The 17,432-nt window shown below is 37.9% G+C and overlaps 1 protein-coding gene across 1 annotated transcript in view; it reads right to left on the reverse strand.

The window, feature by feature from the left end:
• The window catches only part of nsmfa (NMDA receptor synaptonuclear signaling and neuronal migration factor a), a 48,555-nt gene that overhangs the window by 13,268 nt on the left and 17,855 nt on the right, over positions 1-17,432 (reverse strand). Inside the window, exons 3-8 of the mRNA XM_067376866.1 lie at positions 16,517-17,314; positions 13,286-13,352; positions 13,022-13,027; positions 10,758-10,826; positions 4,182-4,234; positions 3,684-3,773 (exon numbers count right to left, since the gene is read on the reverse strand). Of these exons, the coding sequence (XP_067232967.1) occupies positions 3,684-3,773; positions 4,182-4,234; positions 10,758-10,826; positions 13,022-13,027; positions 13,286-13,352; positions 16,517-17,314 (1,083 nt within the window). The remainder of the gene's footprint in view (positions 1-3,683; positions 3,774-4,181; positions 4,235-10,757; positions 10,827-13,021; positions 13,028-13,285; positions 13,353-16,516; positions 17,315-17,432) is intronic.

The raw sequence follows: 17,432 nt of genomic DNA on the forward strand, positions 1-17,432 counted from the left end.
CAAATTAAGTCATCTGCAGTGGTATCGTTGTAAACTAAAATTAATTACTGAAAATCAGTTTTGCTAAATAAAATAAAATATGATACATATTAGATGAAAAACTTTACAAACTTAAAGAAAAATTTGAAACTGACTTAAACATAAGAAGTTTACATTTAAGTACTAAAATGAGTAAAATTAAACTATAAACTATTAATAAAAATGTACTGAAAAAATATATGTAGAAAAAAATTAAAGCCAAACATTACGACAAAATAAAGCCCAAGAAATTACTAAAACAATTTCATTTAATTTAAAATAAAAACTGAAAACATAAAAATAAAATCTAATTTAATATATTGATGAATACTATTATAGTAAATGATCATATGTTAACTTTGTGTGAACAGATCAAAATTCCTTTATTTTCCACAAAAAAAATAACAGGTTTTGGGTTTGGAATGACATGAGAGTGAGAAAATGATGACAGTATTTTCATTTTTGGGTGAACTAACCCTTTAACGGCCAAAAATGCAAAAAAAAATAAGATGCGTTTCATGAATTTACTGTGAAAACAGAAAAAAATTGTAATCCTGAATCACTTGTTTGAATGCAGTCTATTTAAATATACAGTACACCTAACTAGAGTTACAAATATAAAACTGTAAATGAAAGACTGTAGTATCGGTAGTATGAAAGAGAGTAAAAGGGAGAGAAAAACTCAATTAGAAAATCAGCACCACAGAAAACCAGGCAGCTAAAGAGAGAGAAAACAGACAGAGAAAAGCAAACATACAAATATTACAACTGTAAGTCAAATGTTCGCAATCGTTCATCAGGCTCCCCGAAGACACAGGTGTAAAGAATAAACGTGATGACAAAAATAGGTCCAAAGACAAACTACATACAGAGTTAACATGCTGACACAGTAGTGCACACACACATACACACATACGTCTCCAGAGTCCAGACGCTCCAGGCGGGACAGATACTCACAGAGAGAGAAAGAGAGGAGCACATATTCGGGACAGAACCACGCTCAGAGGAAGACAGACAAACAGGATCAGCATCAAGAGCAGAAGAGGCACGTCACTGTGAGACTGTCTATGTGAGTCTACTGTATGTGTGGGTTACAGAAGTGTTCTACAGGGTCTTCAAGAAGGCTTCTGATTGTTATGTAATGATTTTATGTACACTAACATTCAAAAGTTTGGTGTCAGTAAGATTTTTTGGTAACACTTTACATTAAGGTCTCATTTGTTGACAGTAGTTAATGTATTAAAAGCCCATTACTGTAGTATGAAGCAGAGCAGGGCCGAGTGTTGTGGGAGCTGAACAAGGCCGCCGGAGCGATTGTTAATGAGAGACGAGAGCGACACATGGCTCGAGAGCAGCGGAACTTTTATTATACCGCAGACGGCGCTTCTGCTTCTTCTGGTCAAGCATATGTGGGGTAACGCAGCACTGTTTATCATATTAGATACATTTGAGTGTGTTGAAAATGATGTTATAATGTTACTTTGTGCATTCGCTCGGCGGCAGCTGTGAGACACAAAAATGCTGGATGGCTTGTGTTGCTAAATGGTATGCAATTTATTTTAAAACATATTGTATGTGGAGAAAATGCTGCATTACTGTTACTAAAAATAAAGCTACATCTAATTATGATATGTTAGGCACTTGACAAAATACTGTTTTTCTCTGAGGTGTGGTAAAAACATGGTACTCGCGGAAAATCAAGAAAACGAGATTCAAACATTAAGACTAACAGTGTTGAGCTATATAACAATGATTAGTGTTCTGTGGATGAATGTATCCAAACAGTTGTTCCCTTGTCTAATAAAACATATGATATATTAAAGGGTTAGTTCACCCAAAAATGAAAATTCTGTCAATTATTACTCACCCTCATGCCGTTCCACACCCGTAAGACCTTCGTTAATCTTCAGAACACAAATTAAGATATTTTATTAAAATCCGATGGCTCAGTGAGTCCTGCATAGGGAGCAATAACACGTCTTTTCTCAAGATCCATAAAGGTACTAAAAACATATTTAAATCGGTTCATGTGAGTACAGTGGTTCAATATTAATATTATAAAGCGACGAGAATATTTTTGGTGCAGCAAAAAAAAACGACTAATTTAGTGATGGCCGATTTCAAAACACTGCTTCATGAAGCATCGGAGCACAAATTAATCAGTATATCAAATCATGATTCGGATCGCGTGTCAAACTGCCAACGGCTGAAATCACGTGACTTTGGCGCTCCGAACAGCTGATTCATTATGCTCCGAAGCTTCATGAAGCAGTGTTTTGAAATCGGCCATCACTAAATAAGTCGTTATTTAGTTTTTTTGGCACTCCAAAAATATTCTTGTCGCTTTATAATATTAATATTGAACCACTGTACTCACATGAACTGATTTAAATATGTTTTTAGTACATTAATGGATCTTGAGAGAGGAAATGTCATTGCTGGCTATGCAGGCCTCACTGAGCCATCGGATTTCAACTCAAATATCTTAAATTGTGTTCTGAAGATTAACGAAGGTCTTACGGGTGTGGAACGGCATGAGGGTAAGTAATAAATGACAGAATTTAAATTTTTGGGTGAACTAACCCTTTAAAGAGTCTTTGGTGTTTCCATGATTTCTACAAAATAAAACCAGAAATCAAGGATAACGTGGGTATGATGTCATTGATAGGCGAAGGCAACACACGGACACTGTCCGTATCCTGGTTGAAACTGCTTATTTCTCTATATTTAAACATTCTTGGAAACATCTGGGATAACATACATACACAAGTCAACAAAATATATAACATTGTTCTAGTGGTTTTGGGATATTTTAATCCAAAAATCATACATATTGTGCCTTTAATGTTAGTTAATAAAAATACAACTAGTCATTGTTCATGTTAGTTCACAAAGCATTAACTAATGTTAACAAATCCAATTTTTGATTTTAATAATGTATTAGTAAATGTTGAAATTAACATGGACTATAATGAAATAATGAATGCTGTAGAAGTATTGTTCATTATTAGTTCATGTAGTTAACTAATGAAACCTTATTGTAAAGTGTTACCAATGTTTTTTAAGAAATGATACTTTTAATTATCAAGTACGCATTTAATTTAATCAAAAGTGACAGTAAAGACATTTGCATTGTAACAAATATATATTTCAAAATAATTGCTGTTCTTTTGAACTTTCTATTCATCCAAAAATCCTGAAAATGATCATGGTTTCCACAAAAATATTAAGCAGCATGTCCATTTTCAACATCAGTAATAATAAGAAATGCTTCTTGAGCAGCAAATCAGCATAGTAGAATGATTTTTAAAGGATCATGTGACACTGAAGCTGAAAATTCAGCTTTGCCATCACAGAAATAAAGTACATTTTAAAATATATTAACAGAAAACGGTTATATAAAATTGTAGTACTGTAATATTAGTATTTATTTATACTGTACTTTTGATCAAATAAATGCAGCCTTTGTGAGCATAAGAGACTTCTTTCAAAAACATTTAAAAATAAATCATACTGACCCCTAACTTTTGAACAGTAATGTTAATAAGAAACTTGTTGTTTCAATCATTTCATATAGTGATCTATGGGAATGCTAAGTGTGTCAACGTGGCATGTAGGTGACCGTGTGTGTGTGTGTGTGTGTGTGTGTGTACAGGTGGACTCACTGTCTTTTGAGTCGGTTAGGGAGTCTTGTTTGACAGGGGTCGGATCGCTCCAGGATCGGTTGAAACTCTTCGCCCTGCGCTCTGCAAATGCTAGTCAAGTGGAGAGATGGTCACACGCACACGCACGCAACGCCCCATGATCCTCACAGAATGTGGGCCGCAGCACATACAGTACACTCAAACACACCAACAACCACAACACCATCTACACACATTTCTCATATGCTTCAAAGTCCATTTCCTCCACCGCCCTTTGCTACACTTGAAACACACACAGAAGCAAAATCGACCAATCCTAAATCGTTTTATTGGTTACAATGACACAAAACTGTCAATCATCCTCCATACAAACACACAAACATTCCCAATATACACATGCACATGCTAACCTACATTGACAAAGCAATGCATCACATGCAAAAACACGCAAAAACACATGAAAGAAACACAAATGGAGCTGTGCAATCATTCATACTGTATATTCACACATAGACTCACTTTGTGCTTTCATTCTTCTGCTGCCCACCATTCTTAAATGCTTCCGGAAATTCCTAGAAATTAGTCGAAGACAAAAAAGAGGGGAAGAAGAAGTGAGAGGATAAATCAGGCCGTCAAGACATTTATTTTATTTTTTAGATAAAAAGACAAGAAAACAGCTTGTGTGTCACATTACACCAAGAACCCTTTGCTCTGCAGTTAATAAATCATATCATATCCATGCTTGAAGATGTGAAGAGATTTCCCTTGGGTTATTCAAAAGAGCAAACTTATTTTGAAGGCCATATGAAACCCAAGCGCTTCGCTAAATATTTGCACCACGTAGGCCGTTAGAGACATGAGCAGACGTCCTTGCTTGTGTGCACTCCTGTTTAATATTGAACCAGCAAGTGTGTACTTTCTTTGAGCTGTTTGGCATCTCTCCAGCTGACTGAGAAAGCAGACAGAGAAAAATGCCACTGCAGTAGAGTCTGTCCCACACATCCTACACGACTCTTACTCTACGCATATCCATGACAACTGTACACTTAATTATAATGGATGAAACTTTAGTAAGGGGTGAACAAAGGTGACAATTGAGAACAACAAATGAGAAGACAGAAGCGCTCTTAAGTCAGAAACATACTCTACGCAAGAATACAGATGCGAATGCTAGGCTAACACATTACAAGCATGCTGTCTTGTTGTACATACTGTACATGCAGTGTGTTCTTGTGTTACTGTGGTGGTAGATAGTTACCTTCAAATATCTGTCCCATTAAAGAGTCTATTATATCAAAATGTGAGTTGAGGCATTTAGTAGCCTACATGTGTGTTAGCATTGAAGCTAGCTATATGCTGGTATATTGTTGACAAAATATATATGCATTAAAAATGCACAGTCTTTCCAGAAGCCGATTTCAAACTGTGCAAAATGGCATTGAAATTAATGGGAATGCTGATGGAATGCTAACTTTCTCCAGATATTCATGCTTTTTTAGTCACATGACTGCTGCGGAGATCAGGAGGACTAGAAATGCATCACAGGCCTGTCAATTTTTCATCTGTTTCAAGCCGCAAATATTTAGATCCCCTCTCAAAAGAAGAAAAACAAACATATGTGAATAAACTGCAAAGTTTATGCACTTGTGATTCATATACAGCTCTTGCCTCAGGATTTGATTTACAAAAAAAACATTCAAAAATGTGTCTTAATGTGCCAAGACATTGATATAAAGATCAAATTCAGTAAACACCTGGAATAATATAGCTACTATACACAGGCAAGCAGATGAGCCTGAATGCAATATGCCATTTGACATTAAGTGTTGCGATCATTATCTGGGTTCATCTACTTGCCTGTACAGTATGTTTTATTAATAAACTGAATTTGGTCTTGCAATATCATTGTGTTAAGCATTTTCTTTATGATTTTCAATCTTAAAATGCATAATATGCAAATTATGCATCATTAGTAAGGTGTATACTGAAAGTGATCTTTTAATATCTTAATACGGTAGTAGTACAAACCTGGTAAAAAAAAAATAACTGCCTTCACTGTAAACCCGAATAAGTTGGCAAAACCCAAATTTGAGGCAATCAGTTGTCTCAAATTTTTTGAGTTAAGAAATTCAGTTTAAAGTAAGCAGAACTGGCAGATTTTTATTTTGTACTACATTTGAGTTGTTCTTAACTTGAAATATTTGAGTACACTAAATTAAAATTTTCATGTAACCTCAAAGTGAGCATAAACATAGCTAGCTATAACGAGCTAATTCAGAAAATGCTAACTTGCTAACATGTTAACATGTTAGTGCAGCAATATAGTACAGCAATCTAAAGCATTTAACATATGTGCTCTTCAAACCAAGCCGCATGCGCCACTTGTCACCAAGATGGTAACTCTCCAAAAACCCACATTAACAGAAAATCTTCTAAATTAGCATAACACAACATTAATCACTACTAAATCTACTTAACATTAATCTTGCACAAAAAACCATAACGCTTAATTTTAGCATTTACTCCCCCTTTCGAGTGCCATGGGCAAAGCATGCTGGGAAATACTGTAGAAATCCCAGCCAGTTTCAGTTAAACTTAAGTTTGTCTAAATTAAAATAAATAAGTTCATAAAACTCAAAACAATGAAACAGTTCAGTTTACTTAAAATATATCAGTTCTGTGAACTTGAAATAAAAAGAAAGTGCTAAATACTCATAAAAGTTAATATAAGTTTGTCCTACTCAAACCAATTAATCATTTTGAGAGTTGGGGTTTACAGTGGAAAAGCCTTGTTTTGCCCTCCTAGTGGGATAAGGATGTGATGTCACATGAAAACTATGAATTGTAGGACTGAATAGCATACTACTTTTATTAGTTCTGACATATGGTAGAATTACTAGTGATATACTACTACACTATTCTGTATTCTATATAGTATGTGAACATGTCAGACACAGACACAACAATGCCAACATACCAGACGTAGCATATCTAGACTGTATTCATAATTACACACATGCATACTTTATAGAATATTCTTTTTTAACTGTTGAGAAGCAAGTTCATCATCAAAGGCAATATATGATCTAACAGAATGCAACATTAGATACACTGTATGTTCCTTTAGAGCAACTTTACTCCTGAATTTGTTAGCAACAAATTTGAATTTCATGAGAATTCTGCTGAATGTTTATCTACTAAACAACAACCTGAATGAGTAGACTGACTGTAAAAGAAGACAGTTTATGCTAATGCACACTTATAGCACCCATTTTGGCAATGCTGAGATTGCAATGCATACGTGCATTATAAACTGATTTCGAACACATTTCAGAAAATTTCCATCTACACTTGAAATGATGCATTTGCATTCATTGCATTCTTATGCATTATTCTAAGCCATTTTGTAGTATAAACAGTAAAAGTAATGGGTTCACACTGAAAATTTTAACAAGAAAATGTGCACTTTATACTGGTTGATGCACTTATTTAAAGGTGCCCTAGAATCAGAATTTGAATTTACATTGGCATAGTTGAATTACAAGAGTTCAGTACATGGAAATGACATACAGTGAGTTTCAAACTCCATTGTTTCCTCCTTCTTATGTAAATCTCATTTGTTTAAAAGACTTCCGGAAAACACGCGGATCTCAACATAACACCGACTGTTACGTAACAGTCGGGATCATTAATATGTATGACTCCAATATTTGCATAATGCCAGCCCATTCGACGCATTAGACAAGGAAAGGCAATATTAACGTCTGGATCTGTGCACAGACAAGGTAAGCAAGCAAGAACAACAGCGAAAAATGGCAGATGGAGCAATAATAACTGACATGATCCATGATAACATGATATTTTTAGTGATATTTGTAAATTGTCTTTCTAAATGTTTCATTAGCATGTTGCTAATACACTGTTAAATGTGGTTAAAGTTACCATCGTTTCTTACTGTATTCACGGAGATGAGAGTCGCTGCTATTTTCATTTTTAAACACGTGCAGTCAGTCTGTATAATTCATTAACACAACTTCATTCTTTATAAATCTCTCCAACAGTGTAGCATTAGCCGTTAGCCACAGAGCACAGCCTCAAACTCACACAGAATCAAACGTAACCATCTAAATAAATACTTTACTCACATAATTCGAAGCATGCATACAGCATGCATGACGAACATCTTGTAAAGATCCATTTGAGGGTTATATTAGCTGTGTGAACTTTGTTTATGCAATGTATAGTCGAGAGCTCGTGGGGCAGAGGGAACGCATCTCTTAAAGGGGCCGTGCTGAAAAAATCAGTGCATAGTTAATGATGCCCCAAAATAGGCAGTTAAAAAAATTAATTAAAAAGAATCTATGGGATATTTTGAGCTGAAACTTCACAGACACATTCAGGGGACACCTAGGACTTATATTACATCTTGTAAAAAAACAATCTAGGGCACCTTTAACTGAAAAGTGTGGAATGTTGTACACCTTATGCACTCAACAGTTGCAGCTTTACTTAGGTAGCCAAATGGGAGGGGCTATCTGTCAGACTCTGACAAAATAACATATTATACCTCATATATAAGTGCATAGTACATCATTTGGGATGCAACTTATAATTTGGCCCTTATAGTCCTTGTTCAAACAAAAACAAACTCTTGGCAGAAATGCAGTGCTACACATGGCTAGCACACTGGGGAAGCATATCCTCATTAGCCAGTGCACTGTGTATGAAAATTTAATTTCAGAATTTTATCGAGTCTGTTTCAAGGTTTTTCCTCCAAGTGTCCTGTTTTATGACATAATTACATTGTTGATCATGACTAATTGGAAGGGAAGTAATGAGAAGACAAAAAGAGTGAGGCAGAAACCGGAGAGGAAGAGAGAAAAAAAGCTCTGTTTACACATGTGACAGAGCTGTGCCCACTTGTGAGAGGAGGGAGATATGGAGAAATCTCCTTTTTCTGTCTGTCTTACGGCTTATTTACACCCACGTGCATTAGAGAGAGAGAGAGAGAGAGAGAGAGAGAGAGAGAGAGAGAGAGAGAGAGAGAGAGAGAGAAACCTCCTTCACCCCCGCAGCTGAGGATGAGTCAGAGCCTTTCTTTTCCATTGTCTCTTTTCATTCTCTCACTCTCTATGTCCCATGTCTGCATTCACTGCTCCTCTATTAGCTCTTTAATTTCATCACCACCTCTCTTAGGCTGTTAAATAATTCTATTTCCTCAATCATGCCCCTTTCCTTTTTTAAAGTAGTATTTCACCAAAAATTAAAATTCTGTCATCATTTCCTTAACCTTAAGTTGTTCCACACCCATATGGCTTGCTTTATTTTGGAGAGGCTGCTCACTGCAGAACATCCTACCTGGATGTAATGGGTGGAGCTAGATGATCCAACCGCACCCTAACCCTACCCATAACTCCACCCATCATTTGGATCTGCTGTTATTTTGTGGATCACAGCAGTGTTAGTATTTATTGAAATACATTTAAATTTATTATATTATCATTATCTTGGATGCTCTTTCACATACTCTATAATGAAAGTGAATGTTGACTGGAGCGTTTGCACTTCAAAAATCATGAAAAGCACCATAAAAGCATCATATAAAGTTGTCCTCTGGTGTAAAATATATTTTAAGAATCGAAATATAGTGAGAAAATTGTATGAGTTAACTTTTTAGTGCTTTCCATGCCTGTTTTGGAGCTCGACAGCTCCAGTCTCCATTCACTTTTATAGTATGAAAAAGAGCAGCTTGGACATTCCACAAAGTATATTTATTTATGTTCTACGGAAGAAAGTCATACAGGACATAAGGTTATTGATGACAAATTTCTATTTCAGGTGAAAGACCCCTTTAAGTGGAAGGTCAGTAGGGTCGGACTATGTGTTATTTCAGGTCACCTCAGCTTTCAGCAATTACTCAGGTGTTTTTCCATACCATATTGTCTTTCCCCTACAGCAGCTGTGCATTGTGGGAGACATCTGGCTGGCTGCTCCAGAGACTGCTGTGCAATATGACCTCTCCAGCTCCCATTCGTCCCCACAAACAAGAGCAACTCTGATTACGTAATTGTCTGCTTGCCTTGTCGTCTTCCACTCATTCAGATTCTCACTCTCCTCCTTTCATCTCTCTCTTTTATTATCTCTCTGTCCTTCCCTCCTTCTCCTGAATGCATGATTGCAGTGTATCACCAGTCTCATGGGGTCGACTTTCCAGAGACGCATCACAGCACCCCTGTCCAACAATACACTCCTGAATCATCTGTTACTGTGCTGCTGTGACCATCTGGTCCTGTTTCAATTATCCCTGTCCCTTAGAGAGGACTCTGAATGAAACATACTGGCTAAAAACAAAGGCCAAACAATCTATATATTAAAAAAATAAAAAAAACCTTTATTGATTATATGAAGAATATGCTAATAGATCAGATCAATATGCTTTATGAAATAGCTGTACTATTATGCAATATACGCTACCCTTTTTCCTTTTTTTCCCCTGTGGCTTTCCAGAGGCTTAGAAATGATAAAATATGTGTGTGGAGGGGATTATAACTCTTATCAGTACGACTCATGAATATTAATTAGGTGACGTAATGCTCATCCAGTAGTCATAACCGATTTGCTGAAAATCAGCTAACTAGCCAAATTAGGATTACTGCTTACTGATTCAATCAAATGCTGATATAACTATGGTGTACTATGGTGTAATTTCATAAGCATAGATTTTAAAAAATATATTTGTTATTTCTTAAACCCCAAACATGTGGTCATGTTTACATCGGTTTGGTTATTTTCCAATTTGTTGAGGTTACACGCAATTGCATTTTTCTTTCAACTTGCATTGTTCAGTCAACACAAAGAAAGTTAGTTTGTGACTGCGAAACAAAGCGCAATGTTAAGGTTTGCTGTAACCGTGGAGATGAGACATGGAATCTCAACCCAACTGCACAGAATATAATTAAGTTAACTACTTAAGGTGGTCCTTGCCAAAGAATAAAAGAGAGATGGATGGATGAATGGATGGCTGTACTGCCAAAGCTCTTTCTCTGTCTGACAGGAATAAAGGCAGCGATAAATGACAGTCCTGCAACAAAGTACCTCTGGATGACGCCGATTGACTCCACCACACTCTTTCTCCTCTTTCTCTCTGCTAGACTCCGGAAAACCCTGCCAGGAGGTGACACAACTTTAATGGCAGAGAGGGCAAGGCTCACTTGAGTGCGGTTAGAGGTTAGAGCCATGCTCATGAAGTGGCAGTGTTAGCCTGGGGTTAAGCAGGAAGAGCTCCTTCTGGGCAAAAAAAGGTTCACTTCAGACACGAGCAGAGTCCTGAACTGGATTAAAGTATAAATGAATGGGGCTCTTGCCAAAACAGGCTTGCGCAGGAAATAAAAAAAATTGTTTCTTTATTGTTTATGTGTTGTTTTGATGTGATAAGAGAATATCTTGACCTTCCTGATAACATAACCAACTGCATCACCTACGGATTAAAATCCAATCCTGACACTCAATTTCTCCTTAAAATCAAATAAAATAAGTAATTAAGTAAATACAATTTAAAGCTGCAGTCCGTAAGTTTTGCCTCTTTGTCGCCATCTTTGTTTGAAACCTGCAATTGCAGTTAGTTGCGGAATTATCATTTTACATGGGTTGTGCATGAGCACGGCTCCTCAGTGTGGATAAAACTAATGTTTCGAGGAATGTCGAGCACTGGTGTGGATACCGTTCTTCGGAATAACAGATACTACGTCTTGGAAGTACAACCAAAATAATAAGTTTCACCGGAAAATGTCATCCGAACAAATATGTAACATGTCTGCCATTTTGTTCTGACCAACTGAAAAAAAAAAGAGTTCTACAATAAATCTAATAGTGATTAAATCGAATTAATATTATTATTGTTAAACTTTGTTCTCAAATTGTTAATGTTAACATCAGCATTGCGAGATTACGTGTATTTAGTGTGTATTAGCGTTATCTACATAGCATTATTTACACAATGAACCATTAAAATGTCTTACCTGTGCAGCACAAAAATGCAATCTCTGCATTCACAGTTCACGCCACCTTTCAAAAGCCCTGTCGATATAATTTTATTCTTGTTTTCACACGGGTCTGGTCACATTCCCATTTTTGCTGATAGCCACTTCGAAGTCTTTTTTACAATTGGTGATTCACCAGTTGTCGATGATGATGGTCTTTACCATTCTTGATTACAATCCGCCATCAAAATGACAAGCTTAATTATTACAGCTGCTGTAAAAGAGCCTTTAAATGATCCGCCACCTGCAGTGTTCAGGACTTGCGCAATAATTGATTTTGGATCATTTTTAACCAAAAACAGTTACAGACTGCAGCTTTAAATAAATAAATAAAAGCTTAAAAAAGAAATTTCGGTTGCTTTATTTTACAGTATGTGCACTTTCAATGTAATTACAGTGTACTTAGTACTGAGTAGTGTAAGGTAACTACATGTGTCAAGTTAAGGTTTAGGGGTAGGTTCAGGGTACCTAGTTATTACCCAGTTAGAGTCATTACTACAATAATTACATAGTATATACATGAGAAACAGGACTGTAAATTAAATGGTGCTACAGAAATTTTACACACCTACAATCCAACATGCTCAAAATACCATACCAAATTATCCCGTGAGGTACTTAACATTTCTAGATTATCAACTCAAGTCAAAAGATGATCGGCATCAGCATTTGTCAGCATTTCTGAACCATCCAAGAGAGCTACATCTCTGTCTCTGGCTGAGGTAATCAGAATTTTCCAGACCAGCCTATCAAATGTTTCTCTAAGCTATTTCCTGAATCAAAATGCATTGCTGCATTACACACCACTAAAGCAACATCATCAATCTTTCTCTCAGGTTTTCAAACCAAGCACAATGTGATTCTTTTATGCATCAAGGTAAAAAATCATTTTACTTCAGTTTCATCATCTTAATAGTGGTGAAATGACAATTTCCACTGTAATTTCAAACACAAAAGCCCTATTTGAATGAGACCAGTGACCCTGAGAAGATTCAATAAGTGTGTTTCATAGACGTTAATGTGTGGTTTTAAACAGGTTTGTGTTTTTCTCACACAATGTGAAACTACAAAGCATTAAAACAAAAAAAACACCTCAGAGATCCTTAGAAAAATCTTATCCTGTCCAGATAGAAACATCTGTGACAGCATATTATTTTTCTCCTTCACTTCTTTTCATTAATTTCAAACACTGAATATTGTAAATAAAGCTGAAGTGGTTGGACTGGAGGGATGGTGGGGTGGGCCGTGGTGCAGAAGCTAGCGTTTGACATCACACGCTGTCATTTTGTGACATTTAAAGGGTACAAAAGGGATACTCACGAAATCCTGTAGCGCAGAGAGGCAAGGCAGACAAAAAGGAGAGAGAAAGATAGACAGAATGCTTAGATAACAACCACATTTGAAGAAAGTGTGTGTGGTCATCGTAATCTTGTCGGCTCTCTGAGTCAGTTTGACAGTAAATGTCACTAAATGAATGTGTGTTAGTAGCGAGACACCTGTTGTGCCATCTGTACTTGAGGTCAATATAGGCTTCAAACTTCACTCTGTGTGTGTGTGTGTGTGTGAGATGAAGTGAGTACTCACGCCTGCATGGTCGTGGTAGCAGTCTGAAAGCTGAACATGTTCTCTTTAGGGAACCAACTGTTATCGTCTGGTTAGAAACAGACATATAGGGACCACATTAGTATGGTTGAAATGATGCATCTGAATGTATGAATTGTGTCAAACTGAACAAACATATACAGTGTCCCCAAAAAGTTTTTGGATGTGTAAGCCACACTCAGTAGGAATGTAGGAATTTCACTGCACTAGACAACACAATATCAAAGCAAATTAGCACCCAAATTACTATTGTTGGCTATTTTTACTATAAATATTTATATTTATATTTATATTACTATTGCTATTTTATAATAAAAGCAAAAAACTGTTTATGTTACAGATATGTCTATCTGCTGATTCAAGACTACTGGAAAACTACCTGCTTAACTTGATGCTGAAAAGTTCGAACTTTGCTCAAAGTTAGTAAGCGATACACAGTATTTAAGAATTACAATGGCTATACTTAAAGGGTTAGTTCACCCAAAAAATGAAAATAATGTCATTTATAACTTACCCTCATACTGTTCCACACCCGTAAGACCTTCATTCATCTTCGGAACACAAATTAAGATATTGTTGATGAAATCCGATGGCTCAGTGAGGCCTTGATTGCCAGCAATGTCACTGAATCTCTCAAGATCCAGAAAGCTACTCAAAACATATTTAAAACAGTTATTGTGAGTACAGTTGTTCTACCTTAATATTATAAAGTAACGAGAATTAATTTTGTGCCCCAAAAAAAACTAAATAACGACTTTTCAAAAATATCTAGTGATGGCCAATTTCAAATCACTGCTTCATGAAGATTCTAATCTTTACAAATCTTTTGTTTCGAATCAGTTGTTCAGAGCATCAAAGTCACGTGATTTCAGCAGTTTGATACGTGATCTGAATCAACATAATTTTTGAAATCGGCCACCACTACATATTGTTGAAAAGTTTTTTTTTTTTTTTTGTATTCTCGTTGCTTTATAATATTAAGGTAGAACCACTGTAGTCACATGAACTGTTTTAAATAAAATAACTGTTTAAATAACTTTTGTTAGTGTTTAAATAACTGTTTTTAGTACCTTTCTGGATCTTGAGAGGTTTGGTGACATTGCCAGCAATAGAGGCCTCACCTAGCCATCAGATTTCATCAAAAATATCTTAATTTGTGTTCCGAAGATGAACAAAGTTCTTACGGGTGTGGAACGACATGAGGGTGAGTAATTAATGCTATTATTTTAATTTTTGGGTGAACTAGCCCTTTAATACTTAAGTAGTTTTCCGAGGTATATCTAATAAAGGATGTGAAATAATTGCCTAATATTAACTCTACTTTGGTGGCACGATTACCGACCTTCTCATCTAAGCTGCCTCAGCGATCAAATAGCGCTCGTCAATGTCAAAATGTTTGAGATGACCAATCAAATCAAATTAGATGGGCTTTATGTTAACAGGGGCTGCAGAGCTGAGTGCAAATTCCAGCACAATGATTCAGTTAACAGTCACAAAGTGTGAGATAAAATGCAAGTATAGCTAAAACATTTAATATTTAACAGCTTTTTTTACGATTGAAATGTTAAACGAACGACAAAAATAACCAGGAATGCAAACTAATAAACTAATTTCGCCATTTTGATTTTAAAATATACAAAGTTCTGGCATGACACTCTAGATGGCACAGGCTAATTCTTAAGTCATTTAGGTAAGGTTCTTAACTCATTTGGTAGCGATCATATCATTACCTACATAGCGCAGCTGATTGGTTGCTGTGGTATCAGTGGCCAATGAGCTTGCTGCTCAACATTCAAATACTTGGCATTGTTTGCTGTTAGCAGTCTGCAGCTCGCTTTCAGAAACCCTCCACCTTCCCCAGCTCCACCTGTATAGATCTGCTACTGGTTTATTTAATGTACGTTATATGTGCAGCTAGTTTTGTCAAAAGTACCGACTTCGGTACCTATCGGTACTGAAATATTAAAAACGTGACGCTTTGAGCGCTGTTGAGCGGATTCATAAACATCTCTGATTGGCCATTGTGTTGACGCACTCAACGGATATGCCTGTGATTGGCTACAATGATCAACGCGTGGGAGCATTTGAAAGCACACGGAAGTGTTTGAATTTGAAAGCGTTTTGAAAGTGGGAGCGCGAGCGATTGAAAGCAGGCGTCTAACAGTGGACCGATCCGCAATAGACGCCTGCTTTCAAACGCTCCCGTGTGTATCTGTGAAAGCGCTTAGTGAAGAGATTAATTGATGACTATTTACACCGTTTTTACAGCGTTGGTCATTGAAGCCTATCACAGACATATCCGATGAGCCGTGAAAACAACGGCCAATCAGAGGCGTTTACGAATCCACTCAACAGCGCTCAAAGCGTCACGTTTTTAAAATTTCAGTACCGACTAGGTACCGAAGTCGGTACTTTTGACAACACTATGTGCAGCAGCAGCATGTCTTACATTCTCACAGCAATGTCTGTCATGACAGAAATATAATTTATGTAATTTAATTAGGAACTGTGACGAGACAAGAAAGGTAAGGAAGCCATTTTCATCACATTTGGCGTAAGATATTTGATAAACAGTTACCTAGCTTTTCTGGTAGCCTCATTGTCTAAGAAAATGATTCATATAACATATGAATATCAGTTGACCAAATGTTTACTTTCTTCACTGACACGGATGAAAACATTTCAATCAAAGCTCAGCTTTGGGAAGGGAAGAGACATGAGGGAAACTGAGAGAAAAAAGAAGGACAGAAGGTAATGGAGATGAGAGAGGAAGAGCAAGTATTGACAAATAATTTATGCTACTGCCCACTAACATGGTTTTAAAGCTATTGTTATCCAATTTTTTGGCCTTCAAACGTCTTAAAATGTAGGTAGCATGCCCCCGAACCCCCCATCAAGCTTCAATTTTGGGACCTCTGTATTTATAAAAGCCTGCATTCAAACATTCATTTAAGTGTAGTTTAGCATCCAAATACTTTTTGGGGCCACTGTGTGCAGATTCACCAGCAACAACACACACATAGTCCACTCCACAGAGGGAGAGAGCACAAAAGAGACACACAGGAGAGAAGAGAGAGACACAGGAGAGCGGGAAAAATACAGACCACGGCACATCGAACACATCGACGCCCCCCATTGTTGGCTGAACCCCACCCCTTCCCCTCGGCCAGAACCTCTCTCTCTTTCTCTCTCTTGCCGCTCTCCCCCTCTCACCTCGCTCCAGCCCAGTCATGCGGTCCACACTGCACATCCGCTCTAGTGGTGGCCGGCGCTGCTTGCCTGCCTCTCGGGTGCTGCTTTCCAGGTCCAGGGAGCCCTGGCTGCGTGATGGAGCCCCAGAACAGGACTCACACGCCAGGCCACATTCCTTTCCCTCCCCCCAGCCGCGAATGTTGTGCGCGCTGACTGAGCTCTGCAGAGGCTGGGAAAGGTGGTGGTGGTGTGCCCCGTGCTGATGGTGCGACGTTCCAGCACTAGAGATGTGCTGCTGGGGGTTGGTTCCGCCATTTCCGCCTCCACTGATGTTGCCATGATGGTGGTTACCATGATGGTGGTTGCCGTGATGGTGGTTGCCGCTCCCGCTCCCACTTCCGCTTCCGCTTCCATGGTGGCGATGGTGCTGAGTCGGAGAAGACGAGTTGGAGGACGTAGAGGGCTGAGCATGACACGCCTCCCGTCCCCCTTTCAAGACCTCGAGCTCCAGGTTCTCCTTGCTTCCCCGGCTGGTTCCCAGCATGCCGCTCTCTCCAGTGATGGTATAGACCCGAGCAGGCTGCAGGGCGCACTCCACACACTTCTGCTGGTCCTCCTCTGCTGAGAAGCTGCGCTCTAGGGACAGCCGGCTCTTGGAGGAAGTCGTCGGAGGTGGTGGTTCCAGGAGGCCCACGGCGGGGTTAATCAAGCTGGGGTCGGCGCTGACGGCGATACAGCTGTGAAAGTTGTTGTTCTGAGCACACAGGCTGTCTGGGGAATCAGAGTCGTGGCCAACGAGGGTGTCAGACAGTAAGTGATCTTCAAATCAAACATTAGGACAGATGCCGAGAGAAAGAAAGAGGAACAAGTGAGAAACAGCAAGAGATGCACAGAGAAAAAGACAGATGTGGCAACACACGCTACATTAAGAAGTGGC

This window comes from Chanodichthys erythropterus, chromosome 22, assembly GCF_024489055.1.
Source record: "Chanodichthys erythropterus isolate Z2021 chromosome 22, ASM2448905v1, whole genome shotgun sequence".
NCBI lineage: Eukaryota > Metazoa > Chordata > Actinopteri > Cypriniformes > Xenocyprididae > Chanodichthys > Chanodichthys erythropterus.